The sequence below is a fragment of the Sorex araneus genome, chromosome 6 (genome assembly GCF_027595985.1).
Source record: "Sorex araneus isolate mSorAra2 chromosome 6, mSorAra2.pri, whole genome shotgun sequence".
NCBI classification, from domain to species: domain Eukaryota; kingdom Metazoa; phylum Chordata; class Mammalia; order Eulipotyphla; family Soricidae; genus Sorex; species Sorex araneus.
Window position 1 is genome coordinate 68335888 of NC_073307.1, and position 23864 is coordinate 68359751.

The 23864-nt window shown below is 36.4% G+C and overlaps 1 protein-coding gene across 1 annotated transcript in view; it reads left to right on the forward strand.

Moving 5' to 3' along the window:
* Positions 1-23864, forward strand: part of ADAMTS20 (ADAM metallopeptidase with thrombospondin type 1 motif 20) — a 249176-nt gene that overhangs the window by 198003 nt on the left and 27309 nt on the right. Inside the window, exons 34-37 of the mRNA XM_055143422.1 lie at positions 4900-4994; positions 5084-5178; positions 5946-6079; positions 15647-15738. Of these exons, the coding sequence (XP_054999397.1) occupies positions 4900-4994; positions 5084-5178; positions 5946-6079; positions 15647-15738 (416 nt within the window). The remainder of the gene's footprint in view (positions 1-4899; positions 4995-5083; positions 5179-5945; positions 6080-15646; positions 15739-23864) is intronic.

Below are 23864 nucleotides of genomic sequence, written 5' to 3' on the forward strand. Positions count from 1 at the left end.
TCTTCCAGAGAGACACAATACTCCAAGCAGCAAGGTCCAAGTAGGAAATCGCATACAAAGGAGCACCCCTTAGGCTCACAGCAGATCTATCAGAGGAAACCCTCCAAGCTCGAAGGCAATGGTGGGATATAGTGAAAAGACTCAATGAAATCAACGCTTCACCAAGAATACTTTATCCGGCTAAACTCTCATTCAAACTAGAAGGAATCATACACTACTTTGGGGATAAACAACAGCTCAGGAACTTCATAGACTCAAAACCAAACCTGAAAGAAGCACTAAAGGGGCTATTGTAAGACAAGAACAACCCCTACAAGCACAACAAACCTTTGCACAAAGACGGCACAAAATCCCATAACAATAATCTCCCTTAATGTCAATGGTCTGAATTCACCAATTAAGAGACACAGACTGGCAAAATGGATTCAGAGACTCAACCCAACATTCTGTTGCCTGCAAGAAACACATCTGAATAGCCAGAACAAACACAGACTCAAAGTCAAAGGATGGAAAACAATCCTGCAAGCAAACAACTCCCTCAAGAAAGCCGGAGTGGCTTTACTAGTATCGGACAACATAGACTTCAGGTTGAAAAAGATTAGAAGGGATAGTGAAGGCCACTTTTTATTAATCAAGGGATGTGTACATCAGGAAGAAATCACACTCCTAAATGTCTACGCACCCAATCAGGGACCAGCTAAATACCTACAACGGCTGCTAAGAGACCTCGAGAAGGACATCTCGAGCAACACAATAGTAGTTGGAGACTTCAACACCGCACTGTCTCCTCTGGACAGATCTAGAAGATTAAAACTCACCAAGGAAATACTGGCTTTGAAGGAAGAAATAGAAGAGAGAGGGCTAATAGATCTATACAGGGCTTTATATCCCCAAAAAAAGGAATACACATTCTTTTCCAGTGCACATGGAACATTTTCCAGAATAGACCATGCGCTGGGCCACACAACATACCTCAACAGAATCAACAAGATAGACATTGTACCAGCTATCTTTTCAGACCATGATGCACTGAAGATAAAACTTAACTTTGGACAGATGCAGAAAACCAAATCAAACACCTGGAAATTAAATAGCTCGATATTGAACAATGAGTGGGTCAGGAAGGAAATCAAGGAAGAAATCAAAAGGTACCTAGAAACAAATGAGAATGAAGACACAAGCTACCAGAACCTGTGGGACGCAGCTAAAGCCGTTTTAAGGGGAAAATTTATAGCTCTGCAAGCATATCTCAGGAAGGAAGAAAGGGCCCACATAAATAACTTGACTTCACAGCTCAAGACCTTAGAAAAGGACCAACAAAAGGAGCCAAAACCAGGCAGAAGGAAAGAGATAATAAAACTTAGAGCAGAAATTAATGACATGGAAACCCAAAAGACAATCCGGAAGATAAATGAAACCAAGAGCTGGTTCTTCGAGAAAATAAACAAGATTGATAAACCACTAGCAAGACTCACAAAGAAAGAGAGAGAGAGAACCCTTATAAGCCGAATCAGAAATGAAAAGGGGGACATCACAACAGAAACCAATGAAATTCAAAAGATCATCAGAGACTACTTTGAAAATCTCTATGCCACGAAACAAGAGAACCTAGAAGAAATGGATAAATTCCTCGACTCCTATAATCTCCCAAGGCTGAACCAAGAAGACCTGGAGTACCTGAATAGTCCAATTAACATCAAGGAAATTGAAATGGTAATCAAAAGTCTTCCCAAAAACAAAAGCCCAGGTCCGGACGGATTCACTAGTGAGTCCTTCCAAACATTTAAAGAGGACCTTTTGCAATCCTTCTCAAGCTCTTCCAGGAAATTGAAGAAACAGAAACCCTCCCTAACAGTTTCTATGAGGCTCATATCTCCCTAATACCAAAAGCAAACAAAGACATCAAAAAAAAAGAAAACTACAGGCCAATATCCCTGATGAACACAGATGCAAAAATTCTCAACAAAATATTAGCAAATAGAATTCAACAACTCATCAAAAAGATCATACACCACGACCAAGTGGGATTCATCCCGGGGATGCAAGGATGGTTTAACATCCGGAAATCAATCAACATAATCCACCATATCAACAAAAGAAAAGATAAAAATCATATAATTATATCAATAGATGCAGAGAAAGCGTTTGACAAGATCCAGCATCCGTTTATGATGAAAACACTAGCCAAAATGGGTATAGAAGGGACCTTCCTCAATATAGTCAAAGCCATTTATCACAAGCCTATGGCAAGCATTGTCCTCAATGGGGAAAAACTAAGAGCCTTCCCTCTGAGAACAGGGACGAGACAAGGATGCCCACTCTCTCCACTTCTGTTCAATATAGTACTGGAAGTACTTGCAATAGCGTTTAGGCAAGAAAAAGACATTAAGGGCATTCAGGTAGGAAAGGAAGAAATCAAGCTCTCACTATTCGCAGATGATATGATACTATACTTAGAGAACCCTAAAACCTCTACCAAGAAACTCCTAGAAACAATAGACTCGTACAGTAAAGTTGCAGGCTATAGAATCAATACCCAAAAGTCCATGGCTTTCCTATATGCAAATAATGAGAGAGAAGAAAGTGACCTGAGAAAAGCAATCCCGTTCACAATTGCGCCTCAAAAAATCAAATACCTCGGAATCAGCTTAACAAAGGAGGTAAAGGACTTGTATAATGAAAACTATAAAACACTACTTCAGGAAATAAAAGAGGACACGAGGAAATGGAAAGACATCCCCTGCTCATGGATTGGAAGAATTAATATTGTCAAAATGGCAATTCTCCCCAAAGCATTGTACAAATTCAATGCGATCCCTATAGGGATACCCTTGACATTCTTCAAAGAAATGGAGCAAGCGCTCCTGAAATTCATATGGAACAATAAGCCCCCACGAATAGCTAAAGCAATCCTTGGGAAAAAGAAAATGGGAGGAATCAACCTCCCCAACTTCCAACTCTACTACAAAGCGGTAGTCATTAAAACAGCATGGTACTGGAACAAAGGCAGAGCGGCAGACCAATGGAACAGGGTTGAATACTCTGACATACACCCCCAAATATATGATCATCTAATCTTTGATAAGGGAGCAAGAATGTGAAGTGGAGCAAGGAAAGCATGTTTAACAAATTGTGCTGGCAAAACTGGACGGCTACATGCAAAAACATGGGCTTAGACCTCCATCTATCACCATGTACAAAAGTCAGATCAAAATGGATTAAAGACCTCAACATCAGACCAGAATCCCTAAGGTACATTGAAGATAAGGTCGGCAAAACCCTCGACGACATTGAAGCCAAAGGTATTTTCATAGCTGACACGCCACTGGCTAAGCTAGTGAAAACAAAGATAAATAAATGGGACTATCTCAAACTAAGAAGCTTCTGCAACTCAAAAGAAACAGTGACCAAAATACAAAGACAATCTACTGAATTGGAAAGGATATTTATGCAGTACCCATCCGATAAAGGGTTGATAACAAGGATATACAATGCACTGGTTGAACTCCACAAGAAGAAAACTGCCCACCCGATCAAAAAATGGGGTAATGAAATGAACAGAAACTTTTCCAAAGAAGAAATCCGAATGGCTAAGAGGCACATGAGAAAATGTTCAACATCACTAATCATCAGGGAAATGCAGATCAAAACAACAATGAGATATCATCTCACACCACAGAGACTGGCCCACATCCCCAAAAACAAAAGCAACCGGTGTTGGCGTGGATGTGGGGAGAAAGGGACTCTCCTTCACTGCTGGTGGGAATGCCGACTGGTTCAGCCCTTTTGGAAAACAATATGGACGATTCTCAAAAAGTTAGAAATTGAGCTCCCATTTGACCCAGCAATACCACTCCTGGGAATGTATCCCGGAGAGGCAAAAAGGTATAGTAGAGATGACATCTGCATTTCCATGTTCATTGCCGCTCTGTTCACAATAGCCACAATATGGAAAAAACCAGAGTGCCCGAAAACAGATGATTGGCTAAAGAAACTCTGGTATATTTACACAATGGAATACTATGTAGCTGTCAGGAAACATGAAGTCATGAAATTTGCATACAAGTGGATCAACATGGAAAGTATCATGTTGAGTGAAATGAGTCAGAAAGAAAGAGACAGACATAGAAAGATTGCACTCATATGTGGAATATAATGTAACTGAGAAGTACAAGTTGGCAACGATGCAACTTCTGGCAGATGTCTCTCTGGACTTAGTTACTAAAATACTAAATTACAGAAACCCAAAACTGAGAGGCCGCTAAGTGTGGTCACTCGACCTCATACCTCTTCATCCTCAGCAATGGAAAACAAATTATCTAATGCTTCCTTTTCAGCAGGTCTGACTTTAGGGGAGAGACTCTCCAAACAATAATAGTGAGTTTTGTTGAAATATTGTATGCAATCAAAATGAAAGTAAAGTGAAATTTATTAGTTACACAGGAGGGGGGGCTTAGGGTGGGGGGGGCTAGGGGCGTGGGGGGGTTTGGGGTGTGAGGGGGCGGGGTGGAGCTATACGGGATTCTTGGTGGTGGAATATGAGCACTGGTGAAGGGATGGGTATTCGAGCATTGTATAACTGAGATTTAAACCTGAAAACTTTGTGACTTTCCACATGGTGACTCAATAAAAAATTTTTAAAAAAAACTTCCAAAAAATAATAATAATAAAAATAAATAAATAATTGTAAATTAAATATAAACAAAAATCACAAAAAAATATATCTGTACCTAAGTGCTTCTAAGAAGTTTTAATTACATTCAAAATTAACAAATATTTTAAGAGCTATATACTGCATGAGATGAAGTATCCAGCTTTTTAGAATATAACAATATTTATATGGTTGAGATCAATTTATACTATGTATGGTTTGTTATATTATTTTCCCTGTTCTTGAAGGTAAAACATTTATCAACTGCAAGGAAATTCAGATGAAAAACAACATTACCAAGAATGGTGACTATTATCTCAACATTAAGGGAAGAATAATAAAGGTATTACAAAAGAAGTTCCTATTTGATTTTACTATTTACCATTGAATTTTGAAAAAATTATTTGACAGATTTTTGCATTCTCCCTTTAGATATTCTGTGCAGATATGCATTTGGAAAACCCCAAAGAATATATATCACTGGTCAAAACTGAAGTAGACAACTTTTCAGAAGTATATGGTTTTAGGTGAGCTATGTTTTAACTTACATTTTTATGCTCCTTCAAGAGAATGACAAGTTTCGGAATAAAAGGACTCATAGCATAATTTTAGGAGGTACTTTATGACAGTATTTTAGGAGGAAGTAGACATAACTATCTAACACAGATGTTTCCTATTCAATAATAAAGACTTGACTATTAACATATGCTCATAGAGAGACTAAGAAGAATACTATGGGTGAACAGTGGGGCAATATAGAAGGGAAAAATTTATGACCTATGTATATATTCAGAGAAATAAAATTAATTCTATTAGCAAAAGCTAGGACTCTTAGAACTCAGCTCATTGTTTTTTCACAACTTGACTTTGAAGTTTTCATAGGGAATTTTATGTATTAACCTTGAGTTGGGCTGGAGCGATAGCACAGGAGTTGGGCATTCGCCTTTCACGAGGCTGACCCGAGTTCGATTCCTCCACCCCTCTCGGAGAGCCCGGCAAGCTATCAAGAGTATCAAGCCCGCGTGCCAGAGCCCATGCAAGCTACCCGTGTGTATTGGATATGACAAAAACAGTAACAATTAGTCTCTCAATGAGAGATGTTACTGGTGCCCGTTCGAACAAATCGATGAGCAACGAGATGACAGTGACAGTGACAGCAACCTTGAGTTATTTCTCATTAAAATTGAAATTATATTATTGAAGAAAATAAGGTGTATCCTCTACATCCCAATTTCAAAAATGACCATTTTGTCTAATGAATATTCTAATATTAAACTTGATCTTGTTATTTCAGATTACAAAATCCTTATGAATGTCCTTTTAATGGAAGCAGGCGGCAAGACTGTAAATGTAAAAATGATTACCTGGCTGCTGGCTACACTGTTTTCAGCAAAATAAGAATCTATCTTACCTCTATGCAGATTGAAAGTAAGTGCTAGATCTCTATTTGGAAAGTGTAAAGTCTCCATTTGCTAGTGAAAGTATAACAACATATGTGGTATTGTTGCAGCCATGGTAGAGAGGAGTCTATTATTTTGCAATAATTAATTTTTATTAGTTATTAGTCAAATACCTTCTCTGCAATGAAATGAGAATGGGGATCCATAATAACAACAGTAGCAATGACAGCAATCAGGTGCTGCTCTTCCAAGATACTTCCCTGTATCCTAAAATCCCAAAGTACACAAAGGATTAAGATTCAACCACAGTTGAATTAGTTTTTGTTATTATTTTTTTCCGGGTTTAATACAACAATTACCATTACTTTCAAGTTATATGCCAAGTATTTTCCCACAAAATTTTAATTTCATGTTTGAATAATCCTGTGTTAAGCAGGTATTGGATCACTTTTTTTCAAGAGATAAAATTAAGATCACTGTATCACTGTCATCCCATTGTTCATCGATTTACTCGAGTGGACACCAGTAACATCTCAATTACACTCAGCCCTGAGATTTTAGCAGCCTCTCCTTACTCGTCTTTCCCAACGATTGGAGGCTCTTTCAGGGTCAGGGGAATGAGACCTGTAGTTACTGTTTTTGGCATATCAAATACGCCATGGGGAGCTTGCCTGGCTCTGCTGTGCGGGTGGGATATTCTTGGTAGCTTGCCGGGCTCTCTGAGAGTGATGTATATATCTTTTACTGTATTGGGGACACACTTAAAATTAAGATGCACTTAAAAAATCAAATCACTTGTCCATATACATTCAGTTAATAGCTAGTATTACAAGAGATAAAGTTATACCCACAGACCTCAGATTAAGGAACTCTTGCCCCTGTAGGAAGTAATTTTAAAGTGCAGTCAAGAAGCCAGAGCAATAGTACTGTGGGTAGGGCGTGCACCTTACATATGGCAAACCAACACTCCACCCAAGGCATCACTTATAGTCCCTCAAACTCCACGAGGAGTAATTCCAGAGTGTAGAGCCAGGAGTGATCACTGAGCAACATTGGATGTAGCCTCAATCCAAAATAAAATTTTAAAAACAGTAGAAAAGCCAGAAAGCGGGTTGGAGCTATACTGGGATTCTTGGTGGAATATGAGCACTGGTGAAGGGATGGGCATTCGAGCATTGTATAACTGAGATTTAAACCTGAAAACTTTGTAACTTTGTAACTTTCCACAATAAAAAATTTTAAAAAAAATAAATAAATAAAATGAATTGCAATAAAAAAAAGAAAAGCCAGAAACATTATGAATTTGGTAAGTTATATACCTTGCATGCAAGACTCTGGTTTGATCACATAAGGTCCTCTTGACATCTCAGAGTGATTCTTTAGCAGAGTCAGAAGTAAGCCCTGAGCTTACTTCTTACCACCACATTGTGGCTCCCAAATCCAATGTAAATAAATAAATAAATACAGTAAAGCCAAAACCAGTTATGCAACATAACAAATATTGAGCATATTGCAGTGTCTTACCTTAAAAGTTAGATAGCAATGTGAAAAGGCAAGAGTTCATTTCAAAGACAGATGACCAGATGGAACTGAATTATTAATGTTCAGTACAGAGCAAAACTATATAAAACCAGAGATACTTGATGAAATGGAATGCATGAATATAACATTTCTAAATTTACAGTACAATGAATTATAATTAAATTACAACAGTGTTAATTCACTGATTATTCATCATTACTTAAATGTTTAGTATGATTCTAAGCATAAACATGAAATTATTTGGTCTCATTTACTAGTTATTTGCTATGGAATATGGTTGTATCTTTTTTTAAAACTAAATCACCGAGAATTGCAAAGTTACAATGGTATTTACGATTGAGTTTCAAGCATACATTGTTCTAACACCAATCCCTTCATTAGTGTCCACACCCCCCACCAATACCCGAGTTACCCTCCCTAACACATCTCTCCTACATCTGCCCCAGTGGAAAGCTGCCTATGGATGATCAGTTCTCCTGCTTTGCCACAGGGCATTTGATATTCCACTACAAAGTTTCTTTATTTCCCACACATGAGAGAAAGAATTTCCAAATCTGTTCCTCTTCCTCTGACTGATACGGATGTATCTTTAATCTTAAATTCTGTCATCAGGACCCGGCAAGATACCCGTGGTATATTTGATATGCCAAAAACAGTAACAACAAATCTCACAATGGAGACATTACTGGTGCTTGCTTGAGCAAACTGATGAGCAATGGGATGACAGTGACAGTGACAGTAAAATTAGAATGTGCTACTCTATTTCTTATTTGTTATTTTTCTCTTTTCTCTTCTTCCTCCTTCCTTCCATCATTGTGTCATCCCCTTCTATCATTTCTTCCTTCCTTTCTTTCCTTCTTTCTTTCGAGGGTATATTTGTGATATTTCATGGAAATGTCCTGCATATAGATGCCCTGATATAGCTCTATAACCAATGGTTATTACTTAATAATGTATATTGTGTGACATGGTTAGCATTTTCAAATATATAATGGACACTCAGAAACATATTTGCAGTTTATTAAGCTGAAACTTTTTATTAATTATACAAACTTCTATGGCTAAGCAATGGGCTAGCCCTGGTTATTTACAAAACATGAATTTTTGACTTTCTAGTTTTTCTGATGTTGTAAAACTCCATTATTTATACAAGTAAACACTTTGTTTACATGCTTACACTGTGAAAGTGATTACTGCAGGTGACACTATTTTGAAAAGATATTTGCATTACTATGTTCAATGCAGCACTATTCACAATTGCCCAAATCTAAAACAACCCAAATGTCCCATATGAAGAAACTTGATATATATGTATATGTATATATATAATTGTCTAATTGTCTTCTGACTATAAAAAAGACAAAATTATTCAACTTAATACAAAGTGGATGGTATTAGAGAGTATCATTCTGAGTGAACTTAATCAGAAGGAAAGGGACAGATACAGAATGACATCTGTCATGTGGTATAAAAAAAGTAAGGGAATAATAATATTCAAAGGCAAAATATCCTAAGAAATGCCCTACAGACTAAATTTATTAAAGGCAGGGCTGAACAGGATGGGGCCCTGGGTTAATGGTGTAGGGAAGCAGATAATCTGGTGGAGGCTGTGGTGTTGAAATAGTGTATGCTTGAATCCTTATTGTGAACAGTGTTGTAAATCATTGTCTCAAAAAAAAAAACCCAAATGTACTGCTCTCTAGATAGCTGATCCAATAATAAGTGTTTGTATGTGGACATTTATGCTGTTCAACAGGCTATGGAATTTCTCTATTCTACTCTACACTATTCTATTTCCCATTCTCCTAAGCGTTTAACCCACATCCTCTCCTCTATCTTCAAATTTCAAAAATTTCAAACACAGTAATGTCTTTGCTTCCAATTTCACTGAGAAAATTGGAACAATAAGAGAAATTTCATAAACTATGTCATCACATTACAAACATATCTAAATCTTTACTTACAGACTTGTATTGTCATCTAAGGAAGAAATTATTCCCACTCTCCCAAATGTGAACTTCCTACTTGTGTTCATCACTCTAATTATTTCAACATATTTTATCATTTTAGAAAACTTTTCTTTTTTATTAACTCATCAATACATTCATTTTTACAGCTCTAATTAGATGTAGTTAATTTCCATCTTAGTTCATTCATAAGAAGCATTTGGCATTCAGCACACCAGCTCTCATCATTTGTATCTTTATTGACCCTCTTTTTACTGTATTTTTCACTATTTCTCAGTTGTACTATTCATACTGTTTCAAAATGCTGAATACAAAGTGGTTTAGAACATGGTCACTTCTTAGATCATTTTATTTGTGGATTTCAAATTCCATCAGTACAGTTCAAAATTTACATCACCAATGTAAATTACTAATCTTGAACTTCCATATTATATTATTTTTATAAGATTTTTTGTTGGTGTGATACCTGGGATTTATTTCTAAAGAATACTCCTTTTCTGTTGTTTTGTTGTCTTTTGGGACCACATCTATAGGTGCTCAGACTTACTCCTGCTCTGCACTCAGGAATTATTCCTGGTGATGCTCAGGGGACCATATGAAACAGAGGGGCTCAAATTTAGGTCATCCCTGAGCAAGGCAAGCACCCTACCCACTATGCTATTGCATTGCTTTGGCTCCTGAAATTTCATACTCATCTGTCTCTTAACATATCCATGGTAATGCCTTAGAAGGTACTATATTCAAACCTGAACTTTCAATGTTTAAAATCTAGCAATATCTTTAATTTATTTTATTAAATTAATAAATTTAATTTAATTAATTAATTTTATTTTATTTTATTTTATTTTTTTTCTTTCTCTCAAGCCTTCATTCAATCCAGCATCAAAATAGGGACAGACTCTCAGATCAATGGAATTGAATTGACAATCTAGAGACAGATCCTCATGTAAATGGACAGATAATATTTGGAAAAGGAGAAAAAGTATGAAAATGGTATTTGGAAAACTAGTCAGCAACACACAAAAAAATGAACTCAGACCCCTTTCTAACATCATGTACAAAAGTCAGATCAAAATGGATTAAATACCACAATATCACACCTGAATTCATAAATTGCATTGAGCAAAATATAGGCAGAATTCTCCTATATTGATGATACTGACGATAGAGGCATTTTAAGGAGTCGATGTCATTAGTCATGCAAATAGAAAGAAAGCTAAATAAAACAAAGCTAAATAGAAACAAAGCTAAATAAAAAAAAGTTAAGAAACTTCTGTACCTCAAAGTATGTATTGACAGAAATACAAGACACCCCCACACACACAGATTGGGAGAAATTATTTACCCACAAATCATTTTATAATTAATATAGAAAGCATATAAAGCACTAATAGAACTATACAAAATAATTCAACCTGATCAAAAAATGGGGAGAAGAGATGAACAGAAACTCCCTATGAGGAGACAGACAAAAGGCACATGAAAAAAAAAACCCAAAAACAAACAAACAAAAAAACAATAGATATTACCTCATACTACAGAGACTTGCACACATCAAAAAACAGAAACAAATCCAAAAACATACAACAAGAATAACCAGTGTTGGTATGGATGTGGGCAAAATAAAGAAAAATCATATCATCTTGTCCATTGATGCAAATAATACTTCCAACAGAATCCAATATCCACTCATGATTATAAACCTTTTATAAATAGGGATAAGAAAATATTCAAGATAGTAATACACCTATAACAAATATGAAGCCAGTATCATTATCAGTGTTGAAAATTGAATGCATTTTCTCTGAGATCAAGCATAAGACATGAATATTCATTATCTCCTATTTCACTCAATATAGTGTTAAAAATTATAACAACAACAGCCAGGCAAGAAATCAAAGTGGTTCAAGTTGGAAAAGAAGTCAGATTATCACTGTTGAAGATGACAAGTTCTGTCACACACAAAAATCTGTCATATTCCTACATGCCAAATAAAAAGTTAGAAGAGAGACTGAAAAGACTTCTCCATTCAAAACAGTATCCAATATATCAAGTATCTTTGACTCAAAAAAAGTTAAATACCTATACTACAAAATTGTAAATTATTTATGAAATAATTTGAAGAAGTTCTCAGGAAATAAAAAACATTCTATGTTCATGGTTTAGAAGAATATTGTCAAAATCCTAACTAAATTTTTATATTAAACCATTCTACCTAAATTTTTATATAGGTTCAATGCAATTATCATGAAAATTCTGACAGCATTATTCAAGGAATTACTTTGATTGAACACTAGTGAAGTCTATATGGAATCATAAAAGCACCTAGAAATCCAGCAATCAAAATAACATGATTCTTGATAAGAGTTGATTATTTGAGCAACCGGTTAGAATTTAACACTCAAATATATTCCCTAAATCTAAGGTCAGCTGTGCTGGAGGTGCAGTGTATGAATCTTGAATATTGGCAGACTGGTTCTAGCATACCAGACTGTCCAAGCTATAGGGTCAACTGGGCAGCCATCAGTGGTTACACAAGCAGGCCGTTTATTTCATACAATATCGCTTCCCCACCCAGGCTCCAGACATGTCAGCCATTTTTTAAGTTGCAGCAACTTTAATGACAGTTAATAAGCAGCCCAGTCTTCAACAGGCACATGAGGAGAAGAGGCTGAGATACTTCACATCAGCAGGCACCCTTAAAGTGTAAAGTTCAGACAGTTTTCTATTCTATTTTGCTTATGTTTCCCTTTACATCTTAAATACCCGGAACTGTTTTATTCCATGCATTCCTGCCTGCACTTTGCAACCTTAATATATTTATGATCTATTCTATTCTTTCATGCTATTCTATTCTTTCCTGGGTGCATGTTTGTAACCTTTTATATTCTAAGACCTAAAATGTTTTGCCCAGGGACTAGCTCATTCTTGGGGGGGATTTGTTAGGGAATAATTTCACACACATACATATATACATACATATATATATTTATAAACTACAGAATCAATACTGCAAACCTCAGACAAAAAGCACCATAACAAAATGGAAAAATGTGCCTATTAGGGATGCAGGTTAGGAATGGGAGATAACTTGGGGACATCAGTGGAGGGAAGTTGACTCTGGTGATACAATTGGTGTTGAAACAATGTCTACCTGAAATATTATTGTGGGAAATTTTGTCGATAACAGTGTCTCAAAAAAGTATAGTCCACCCCAAATTTGAGACTTAAAAAAATGCATAAACCAAATACTCCTACCCCCACTTCACCTCTCAAATAGCCAAAGCAAACCTACGAGAAAAAGGGTTTTTATTTTCCCAGTTTCAAATCATATTATAGAACTATAATAATCAAAACTATAATAAACAAGGCAGTGTGCTACTGGAATAAATGCTCATTCTCAGACCAATGCAATGCGAATAAGAATCCAGAGACATATCTTCAAGTATATGGACTTGAAGCTTGTCTTTAGGGCCAAGAGTATAAAGTGAAGGAAGGAAAACCACTTGAATAAATAATGCTGGGAAAATTTGTCAGTCACATATAAGAAATGAACTCAGCCCTTTGTAGCATATAATGCACACAGTAATTCAATATGAAATTAAAGACTTTGCATCAGACCGGAATCCATAAATTATATTGGGGAAAACAGACTGAACCATTCTGCCTATGTTTGGCAATGTCATAGATAGAACCCTATGTCACTGAATTGAGGCATAGTCAATGATTCAATACCATTGGCCAAGCAAACAAAAGCAAATAGAGACAAATGGGACTACATCAAATGTAGAAGCTTTTGCACCATAAGTAAGATGGCTAATAGCCAAGATATATAAAGAATTTGTAAAACATAACAAAAACAAATTAAACAAACAATCAACTCCATTGAAAAATAGGGATAAGAGAAGAACAGAAACTTCCTCAAAGAAAACATACAGATGGCAAAAACGTATAAGAAAAAATGCTCTCTGTATTACTAATTGTCATTCAATGCAAGTCAGAACAACAGTTTTATTATCTCATACCAGTGAGACTGTTACATTGCAAAGAAAAATAAAAGTGATCATTGGCATGGATTTGGGCAAAAAGACCCTTCATCCACTGCTCATGAGAATTTTGTCTGATCAAACCATTTAGGAAAACAATATGGAAACCTCTAAAAAAAAGATAAAATTTGAGTTTCAATATACCCCAGAAATTCCACTTGGTGGAATTCCATTTGGGGGCTCTTTACCAAGGGCCCCCAAACTCTGTTCAGCAAAGACATTTGTGCTCCAACTGTTTGTTGAAGCACTATTCACAATGGCCCAAATCTGTGTCCAAGAACTTTGTATAAGTAAACATATATGTATATGTGTGTGTCTATATTTCATTTAACATTATTAATACATTGAAAAAACTCCATTAAATATATTCCATATATATAGTGTTCCATAGAACCTGTGTGTATGTGCGTTGAATGTGAATAGTAGTACTCAGCTATAAGAAAGGAAGAAATTATACAACTTGCTGCTATGTGGATGAGGCTGGCCAGTATCAGGCTGAGTGAAGTTAGCCAGAAGGACAGGGACATATGCACAATGATCTCTCTCATATGTGGGGTGTCAAAGTGGCAAAATCTGAGAAGTTATCTACAGAACTGAGCATACGATAGCAGTGAGAGCATTGAAGATACAGGAATGTGGAAAGGAGTACCTTACGGCAATGGCTGAAGGCTCTGGACACGCTGGTGGTGGAGTGTGGTGTTGGAATATTGTACACATGAAACCTTATTACTGACAGTATTGTAAATAATGATAATGCAATTAAAAACTTAAGATAAAAATAATAATATAATAATAAATAGTATTTTTGCTGACAATAGCCTAAATAGATACTCATGTTGTCTATCAGCACCTACATATTGCTTTATTATAATTTGTTTTCTTAAAATATTACTCGTAATTTTTCTCCTGATTCTACTTCATCTATTTTAGATACTATGATGTCAAATGTTATTAATATTTTATTCATTTTTAAACTTCTCATTTTATTACAGTAATTTCTCTTTTTAGGGGGACTTGTAGAATTTTTTGCATAAAAGAAAAATTAGGTTTTTTCTTCTATATTTCTGCCAGCTCATCAATTGTTTGTGGGAGTGTCATCTGGTCCACCCTCTATGGAAAACTGGAGATTTCTTAAAAAGTCTAGAATTGAGCTTCTATATTTTCAAGAAATTTCAATTATTAGCATTTTACTAAGAGCTCCAAGAGTATTTAAAAAACAACTTTCATCTCTGGGGCCAGAGAGATAGTATAATTGGTAGGGGGTTTGCCTTGCATGTGGTTGACATGAATTTGATTCCTGGCACCTGGTATTCCTGGCATTTCCAGGAGTAATTCTTGAGTGCAGAGTCAAGAGTAACCCCTTAACATTACTGGGTGTGGTGTAAAAGCAAAAGCAAAAAAGCAAAAATATATATTTGTACTCCTTTGTTTATTGCAGTTTTATTCACAATAGCAGAGATCTGGAAACAGCTCTACTATGAAAGAATAAATGAATCAATAAAGTTAAGCAATGGAATCCTGCTTAGTTATAATGAAAGATGAATTCATGCACTTTTCTGCACTGTCAGTAGAACTAAGGTATCATTTTGAATGGGATCAGTTAGAGGGGTAGGGACAAATAAGGAATGGATTCACTCACACATGGAATATAAAGAAACTTAGTAAACGAATAAAATTTGGAGAATGGTGATAGACCCTGAAAATAACAGAATAGTTTCTGACAAGATGGGGGAGGAGCAGTGCGAAATGGGAGAGATCTTTGGGGCTTCAGTCGAGGGGCACTGACACTCTGGTGATGGTTGTGGTATGAGAACAACAAACTTGTAAATCTCTATTAATTATAGTGCTTTGATCAAAAATAAAAGTTATTAGGAGTCTGATATATATATTACTAATTATAATTGCATAACATTTTTCTTATTTTTTAAAATTATAGTATATACATATATTTAACACTGCAATATGAAGAATATATTTTACAATAGAAACTGGAGAACATATATTATATTTATGCTAAAAGTTTTATTTATTATTTTTTAGCTACAGATCTTCAGTTTGCTCAGACAGTGCATGGAAAGGCAGTGCCCTTTGCCACAGCAGGAGACTGTTACAGTGCTGCCAGATGCCCGCAAGTATATCATATTGGACTTTTTCCCTCTGTATTGAAAATTGGTATTTTTTTCTTTGTGGTTTTGGACAATAATATTTAAAAATCATAATATATAAATGTAAACCTCTTTTATCTTTTATTTTATTAAGACAGTGATTTACAAAGTTGTTCAAATCAGAGTTGTTTCATGCATGCAATGTTTCAATACCAGTGCCTCCACTAATGTCCCCTTCCCTCAGAAGATGTTTCCAGGTTCCCTCCTACCCAAGGGCTTGGTCCCTTCACTGGAATATAACCATTTATTGCCTATTACTTGCTCCAACAAAACTTAAGTGAGTGACTAATGAAATTATCAGAAAATAAAACAATAAAAGTCAATTAATGATGATCAATTCCATATGATATTAACCTATGTAAAGAATTATTTTGCTTTTTGAGTCACACCCGGCGATGCACAGGGGTTACTCCTGGGTCTGCACTCAGGAATTTCTCCTGGCTATGCTCGGGGGACCATATAAGATGTTGGGAATAGAACCCGGGTCGGCCGTGTGCAAGGCAAATGCCCTACCTGCTGTGCTATCACTCCAGCCCCATAGAAATTTAAATAATTTAATAGAATGCCTTATACAGTATACATTGTATAGTACAATATATATATGGTAGCATAGTATAGTGCTGTATACTATACACAGTATAGGTATAAAGTAATGTATACTATAGGATCATATACTATACACTGTACTCTCTATTCTTATTTATATAACATAACTATTATTATTTATATAACTAAGTTTCAATTCTTGCATCTAAAATATATTGCATTAAATTTTATTTTGTTCTTGGATCTTTTTGTGGTAATTACCATGTCTTTCCTGTAATAAATTAAACTTTTAAAAATCATTTTTATATATTTTAGATTTTCCATGAAATATGTAAAATCTACAAATGTAAAATTTAATAAGATTAAGGGAATTAATAACGTTTAAATGGGAAAAGATGAATGGGCCTACAGAAGTACAAAGTCCTGAAAGAACAAAGTAAAAAGAACAGTGTGTTCAATCCCTATATCTCATATGGTCCCATGAGCACTGACGAGTCATTCCTGAGTGCAGTGCCAGGAGTAACCCCTCCGCATCACTGGCTGTGACCCAAATACAGACAAAAAAATAGCCCAAAGAGTTATAAAGTTTTTTATCCTAAGAAAGGGAATTTTGGTTTTATACCAGAAAATGTATTTATAGAGCTGCCTAAGTGTCTGCGTTAATCAGTAAAAGATTGCAATAAAAATACCTGGATGTAAAACAAATCTGATAAAACGTAGTTGTATCAATACAAATGAGACATTAATTTGTTATTGGAAATGTATAAGACCCCTTAGTATGCCAAGAATAAACACACCTTTCTAGTCTCATAGGGACCAGCCATATGCACCATGAGTGAGTGCTGTACCCAATGCCACATGTTTAGAAGTTTCCTGTCCTTTCAAGAAGCTCTTTAAAGGCAGCAGAATGTTTTCAAGAAGCTCTTTAAAGGCAGCAGAATGTTGGGTTCAATTTTCAGATCCATCCTTCACTCTGAGTCTTTTAATTGGTTTATTTTATCCTATTTGCATTGAGAAAGATTATTGTTATCAGGTTTTGTCCTATATTTCTGCAGGAGTTTGGTGTGTTTGAGGAACTTGTCTTAAAGTAGTCCATTTAGTTTTACCTGTATCCATGATTTTGAGTCTATGAAGTTCCTGAGTTGTCTGTGTAGCTGTGTATTATTCCTTCAAGTATGAATGAGAATCTAGCTGGGTAAAGTATTTTTGAAGAAGTGTTTATTTCATTGAGTTTCTTTTTCACTATATCCCCACACTATCTTCAGACCTACAGAAAAGTCTGCTGTAAATCTTAAGGATGCTGTTCTATAAACAATTTCATTCTTTGATCTTGCTGCTTTCAGTATTTGATATCTATCTGTGGTTTTCATCGGTCTGATTACGATGGGTCTTGGAGTATATTTATTTGGATTTCTTTGAGCCAGTACCCTTTGTGCCTCCTGAATCTGGGTGCATGTGCTCTTCAGCTCTGGGGGCATCTCAGCAATGATGGCTTTTATAGCTGCTTCTTCATCAGGATTTTCTTCCTGTTCCTTTTAGACTCCAATGATTCTTTTAGCTTCATCTCAATTTTCTCTTGATATCTGTTGGTTTATTTTGAGACTATTCACTACTTCTGGGAATATAACCCTAGGGTGCAAAAGGACACAGCAGAAATGACATCTGCACTTGTATGTTCAGTTCAGAAACTTTGGTATATCTACACAATGAAATACTACGCAGATATTAAAAATTAAGTCATGAAATTTTCTTATAAATGGACGGACATGGAGAATATCATGAGTGAAATAAGTCAGAAGAAGAAGGATAGATAGAGAATGATTGCAATCATTTGTGGAATATAAAAAAACCCATGATATGAAACAAATACCCAAGTACAGGAGAAACAAGGACCAGGATGAATGGTCCACAGTTGTAAGCCTGCCTCAAGGGTTCAGGGATAAGGAAGTTGGGATGTAGAAGGGACAATTATGACAGTAATAGATGAAGGGGATCACTCTGAATTGGCAATGCATGCTGAAAGTGGGTAAAGGACTGAACATGATGTCCTCTTAGTATCTGTATTACAAACCATAAAGCCCAAAAATAGACAGAGAGAAAGAGATTAAGAGAGAGGGAGAGGGAGAGAGAGAGGGAGATAGGGAGGGAGTAAGAGAGAGAGAGAGTGAAAGAGAGAGAGAGAGGGAACATGCCTTCCATAAGGCATGCTGGCTGGGTGCAGGAGGGATATGAGGACATTGGTTGTGGGAATGTTGGAGGAGGTGGAGGGATGGATGTTGGAACATTGAGGACTGAAACCCAATCACAAAAACTTTGTAACTGTATAACATGTTGATTCAATAATAAATAAATAAATAAATAAGCTCTTTTAATACTTCTTGCAAAACTGTTTTCAAGGCCATGAATTCCGTAAGCTCTTTCCTTCAGTGAAGCTCTTTATCATTCCTTCAGGTAAATGATTATTGATTATCTAGCTGGACAGCGTTCCTGGTGAAATCTTCATTTACTAAAGTTATTGTGCCATATGCTTCCATTCTCTTTTGGCTCATAGAGTGTCAGTTGATAGCTATTCTGTAAATCTAGTGAGCTTTACTTTTTTCCTTCTGTTTTTTATCTTGCTGGGCTAGAGCAATATCACAATGGGTAGGGCATTTGCCTTGCACGCAGCTAACTCGAGTTCGATTCCTCTGTCCCTCATGGAGAGCCTGGCAAGTTACAAAGAATATCCCACCCGCACAGCAGAGTCTGGCAAGCTACCCATGGTGTATTCAATATGTCCAAAACAGTAACAACAAGTCTCACAATGGAGACGTTACTGATGCCCACTGGAGCAAATTGATGAACAACAGGACTACAGTGCTACAGTACAGTGCTATCTTGCGAGCTTTCAATATTCCTGTATATATCCTTGGCTTTTGTCAATTGGAGTATAATGTGTCTTGGAATTTTCCTAGTTGAGTTTATTTTCACTGGGATCTTTCTTCTACTATTCCTCAATTTTGGGAAATTCTTATTATGAGTTCTTTAACTATTGTTTCTTCATAAAATTTGCCTTTCTATTCTTCAAGATCTCTGATTATTCTTATGTTACTGGGGATTTTCTGAGCTGGTTGGTATTGTTTGAGTCTTTGGTGATACCGTTTTCATTCATTAAAATTGCTAGACTTCTACACGTTTTCCCCATTGTTTTTTTTAGCATGTTTCCTGTGCTGGAGTAAGTCTTCATTATTTTGTAGCTAGACTGGCAGATGCCAGAGATTAGTCTGAGGATTTCTCTCTTTATTTTCTGCTAATCTTTGATGCACGACAGGAAGTATGACTGTGATCAACATGTAACTTGCTAAGTAGATCTGTGTGGCCAAAAGGAGGCCAGGTGCTTCAGAAACTGTGATGGTACTCTGTAAATATGAGGAAGGTTGGTTGTGCACGCTGTGGGACCAAGACAAAGGAATTGGACTCTGTCTACGTTGTGGTGTAGACCCAGTGATGTCAAACATAGACTAGCTTTGTCTACACTTGCAGAGTATCAAGCAGTCAGCAACTAGGTCACAGGTCCATTAATATCTGAAAAAGTTCTATTAATGTTAATTCAAAGCTTTTAGATAAATTTGTAACAAAACCTTGTGCCAGTTATATATTTGCTTGAAATATACAGTAGAAATAATTTTAAATTGCATGGATATTAGTTCAGCTTCACATTGCTGTATCATTTGAAAAAGGAGCAAGAAATGTGAAGTGGAACAAGGAAAGCCTCTTCAACAAGTGGTACTGGGAAAACTGGACAGCTACCTGCAAAAAAATGAACTCTGACCTCTGTCTAATGCCAGGCACAAAGGTCAGAGCAAAGTGGATTAAAGACCTCAATATCAGACATGAATCCGTAAGGTACATGGAGTAAGATGTAGGCAGAATCCTCTATGACATTGAAGCTAAAAGCATGTTTAAGGATGAAATATCACTGACCGAGCAAGTGAAAACAACTTGAAGGTCCCTCTTCCATACCACCACAACAATATGAAGAAACAGCTCAAATCCCCGCCACAGGAAGAGGATGATGAAAGGAGTCCTGTTGCCTCAATAGATGTTTCCTACAAACTTGAGCTCTCTGATAAAGAATTCAGAGTTGAAATTCTCAAGATGTTCAATGAACTCAATGGAAAGATTGACAAATTAAAAGAGTACCTGACAGAAACGATACAACAGACAGCCAAGAAATTATGGGAAGAAATGAGAAAAGAAATGAAAAACCTACAAAAGGAAAGTCACAAATAAAGGATTCAGTAGATGATTTAAAAAACTCAGTGGGTGCCCGCAACAATAAACAATAGAATGGGTACAGCCAAAGAGAGAATCAGTGAGCTTGAGGGTGAGCTGTAGGAAGCCTACAGGCAACAACTATCAATGGGGAGAGACCTCAAAGTAGCTCTAGGGAGAATCAGAGTCCTAGGGGATGATTTCAAGAGGAACAACATTAGAATCATCAGAGTACTAGAAGGACAGGGAACCAATCCCAATGAAAAAGCCACAGTCAAATAAATGATTGCTGAAAACTTCCCAGAGTTGGAGAATGCAGACATCCAGATTCAAGGAGCCAAAAGGGTGCCAGCTAAAAGAGATCCTAACAGAAAAACTCCAAGACATATCATAGTTAGGATGATGGACGTAACGAATAGAGACACAGTACTGCAAGCAGCAAGGTCGAAGAAGGAAATCACATTCAAAGCAGACCTTTCAGAGGAAACCCTCCAGGCCTGAAGGCAGTGGTGGGATATAGTGAAAAAACTCAATGAAATGAATGCTTCACCAAGAATACTTTATCCGTCCAAACTCTCATTCAAACTCGAAGGAACAATACACTATTTTGGGGATAAATAACAACTCAGTAACTTCATAGACTCTAAACCAAACCTAAAAGAAGGACTAAAGGGGCTACTGTAATACAAGAAAAACCCCTATAAGCACAACAAACCCTTACAGAAAGATAGCACAAAACCCCATGACAATAATCTCTCTCAATGTCAATGGTCTTAATTCACCAATTAAGAGACACAGAGTGGCAAAATGGATTCAGTGACTGAATCCAACATTCTGCTGCCTGCAAGAAACACATCTGAATAGCCAGAACAAACACAGACTCAAAGTCAAAGGATGGAAAACAATCCTGCAAGCAAACAACTCCCTCAAAAAAGCTGGTGTGTCCTTACTAGTATCAGACAACATGGACTTCAGGTTGAAAAGATTAGAAGGGATAGTGAAGGCCATTTTTTATTAATCTAGGGATATGTACAGCAGGAATAAATCACACTCCTAACTGTGTACACACCCAATGAGGGACCAGCTAAATACCTACAACAGCTGCTAAGAGACCTTAAGAAGGACATTGCAAGGAACACAATAGTAGTTGGAGACTTCAACACCGCCCTATCACCTCTGGATAGATCAAGAAGATTAAAACTCATCAAGGAAATACTGGCTTTGAAGGAAGAAATAGAAGAGAGAGGGCTAATAGATCTATACAGGGATTTGTATCCCCCCCAAAAGGAATACACATTCTTTTCCAGTGCACATGGAACATTTTCCAGAATAGACTATGCACTGGGCCACACAATATACCTCAACAGAATCAGCAAGATAGACATTGTACCAGCTATCTTTTCAGACCATGATGCACTGAAGATAGAAGTTAATCACACACAGATGCAGAAAACCAAAACAAACACCCAGAAATTAAACAGCTCAATGTTGAACAATGAGTGGGTCAGGAAGGAAATCAAGGAAGAAATCAAAAGGTACCTGGAAACAAATGAGAATAAAGACACGAGCTACCAGAACCTGTGGGATACAGCTAAAGCCGTATTAAGGGGAAAATTCATAGCTCTGCAAGCAAATTTCAGGAAGGAAGGGCCCACATAAATAACTTGACTTTACACCTCAAGACCTTAGAAAAGGACCAACAAAAGGAGCCAAAACCAGGCAGAAGGAAAGAGATAATAAAACTTAGAGCAGAAATTAACGACATGGAAACCCAAAAGACAATCTGAAAGATCAATGAAACCAAGAGCTGGTTCTTCGAGAAAATGAACAAGATTGATAAACCACTAGCAAGACTCAAAAAGAAAGAGAGAGAACACTTATAAGCCGAATCAGAAATGAAAAGCAGGACATCACAACAGAAACCAAAGAAATTCAAAAGATCATCAGAGACTACTTTGAAAATCTGTATGCCATGAAACAAGAGAACCTAGAAGAAATGGATAAATTCCTGGATTCCTATAATCTCCCAAGGCTGAACTAATAAGACCTGGAGTACCTGAATAGTCCTATTAATATGAAGGAAATTGAAACTGTAACCAAAAGCCTTCCCAAAAACAAAAGCCCAGGTCCAGATGGATTCACTAGCAAATTCTTTCAAACATTTAAAGAGGACGTATTGCCAGTTCTTTACAAGCTTTTCCAGGAAATTGAAGAAACAGAAACCCTCCCAAACAGTTTCTATGATGCTCATATCTCCCTAATACCAAAAACAAACAAAGACACCACAAAAAAAGAAAACTACGATGAACACGGATGTGAAGATTCTCAGCAAAATATTAGCAAAAAGAATTCAACAACTCATCAAAAAGATCATACACCACGACCAAGTGGGATTCATCCTGGGGATGCAAGGATGGAAATCAATCAACATAATCCATCTTATCAAAAAAAGAAAAGATAAAAATAATATAATCATATCAATAGATGCAGAGAAAGCATTTGACAAGATCCAGCACCCGTTTATGATAAAAACTCTCGTGAAAATGGTTATAGAAGGGACCTTCCTCAATATAGCCAAAGCTGTTTATCACCATCCTACAACAAGCATCATTCTCAATGGGAAAAAACTAAGAGTCTTCCCTCGAAGAACAGGGATGAGACAAGGATGCCCACTCTTTCCACTTCTGTTCAATATAGTACTGGAAGTACTTGCAATAAGAGATTAGGCTAGAAAAAGTTATTAAGGGCATTCAGGTAGGAAAGGAAGAAATCAAGCTCTCACTATTCGCAGATGATGTGATACTATACTTAGAGAACCCTAAAACCTCTACCAAGAAACTCCTTGAAACAATAGACTCGTAAAGTTGCAGGCTATAAAATCAATACCCAAAAGTCCATGGCTTTCCTATATGCAAATAATGAGAGAGAAGAAAGCAACATGATAAAAGCAATCCCGTTCACAATTGTGTCTCAAAAAATTAAGTTCCTCGGAATCAGCTTAACTAAGGAGGTAAAGGACTTGTATAATAAAAACTACAAAACGCTACTTTAGGAAATAAAACAGGACACGAGGAAATGGAAAGACATCCCTTGCTCAGGGATTGGAAGAGTTAATATTGTCAAAATGGCCATACTGCCCAAAGCATTGTACAAATTCAATGTGATCCCTGTAGGAATGCCCTTGACATTCTTCAAAGAAATAGAGCAAGCGCTCCTGAAATTCATATGGAACAATAAGCCCCCATGAATAGCTAAAGCAATTCTTGAGAAAAAGAAAATGGGAGGAATCAACC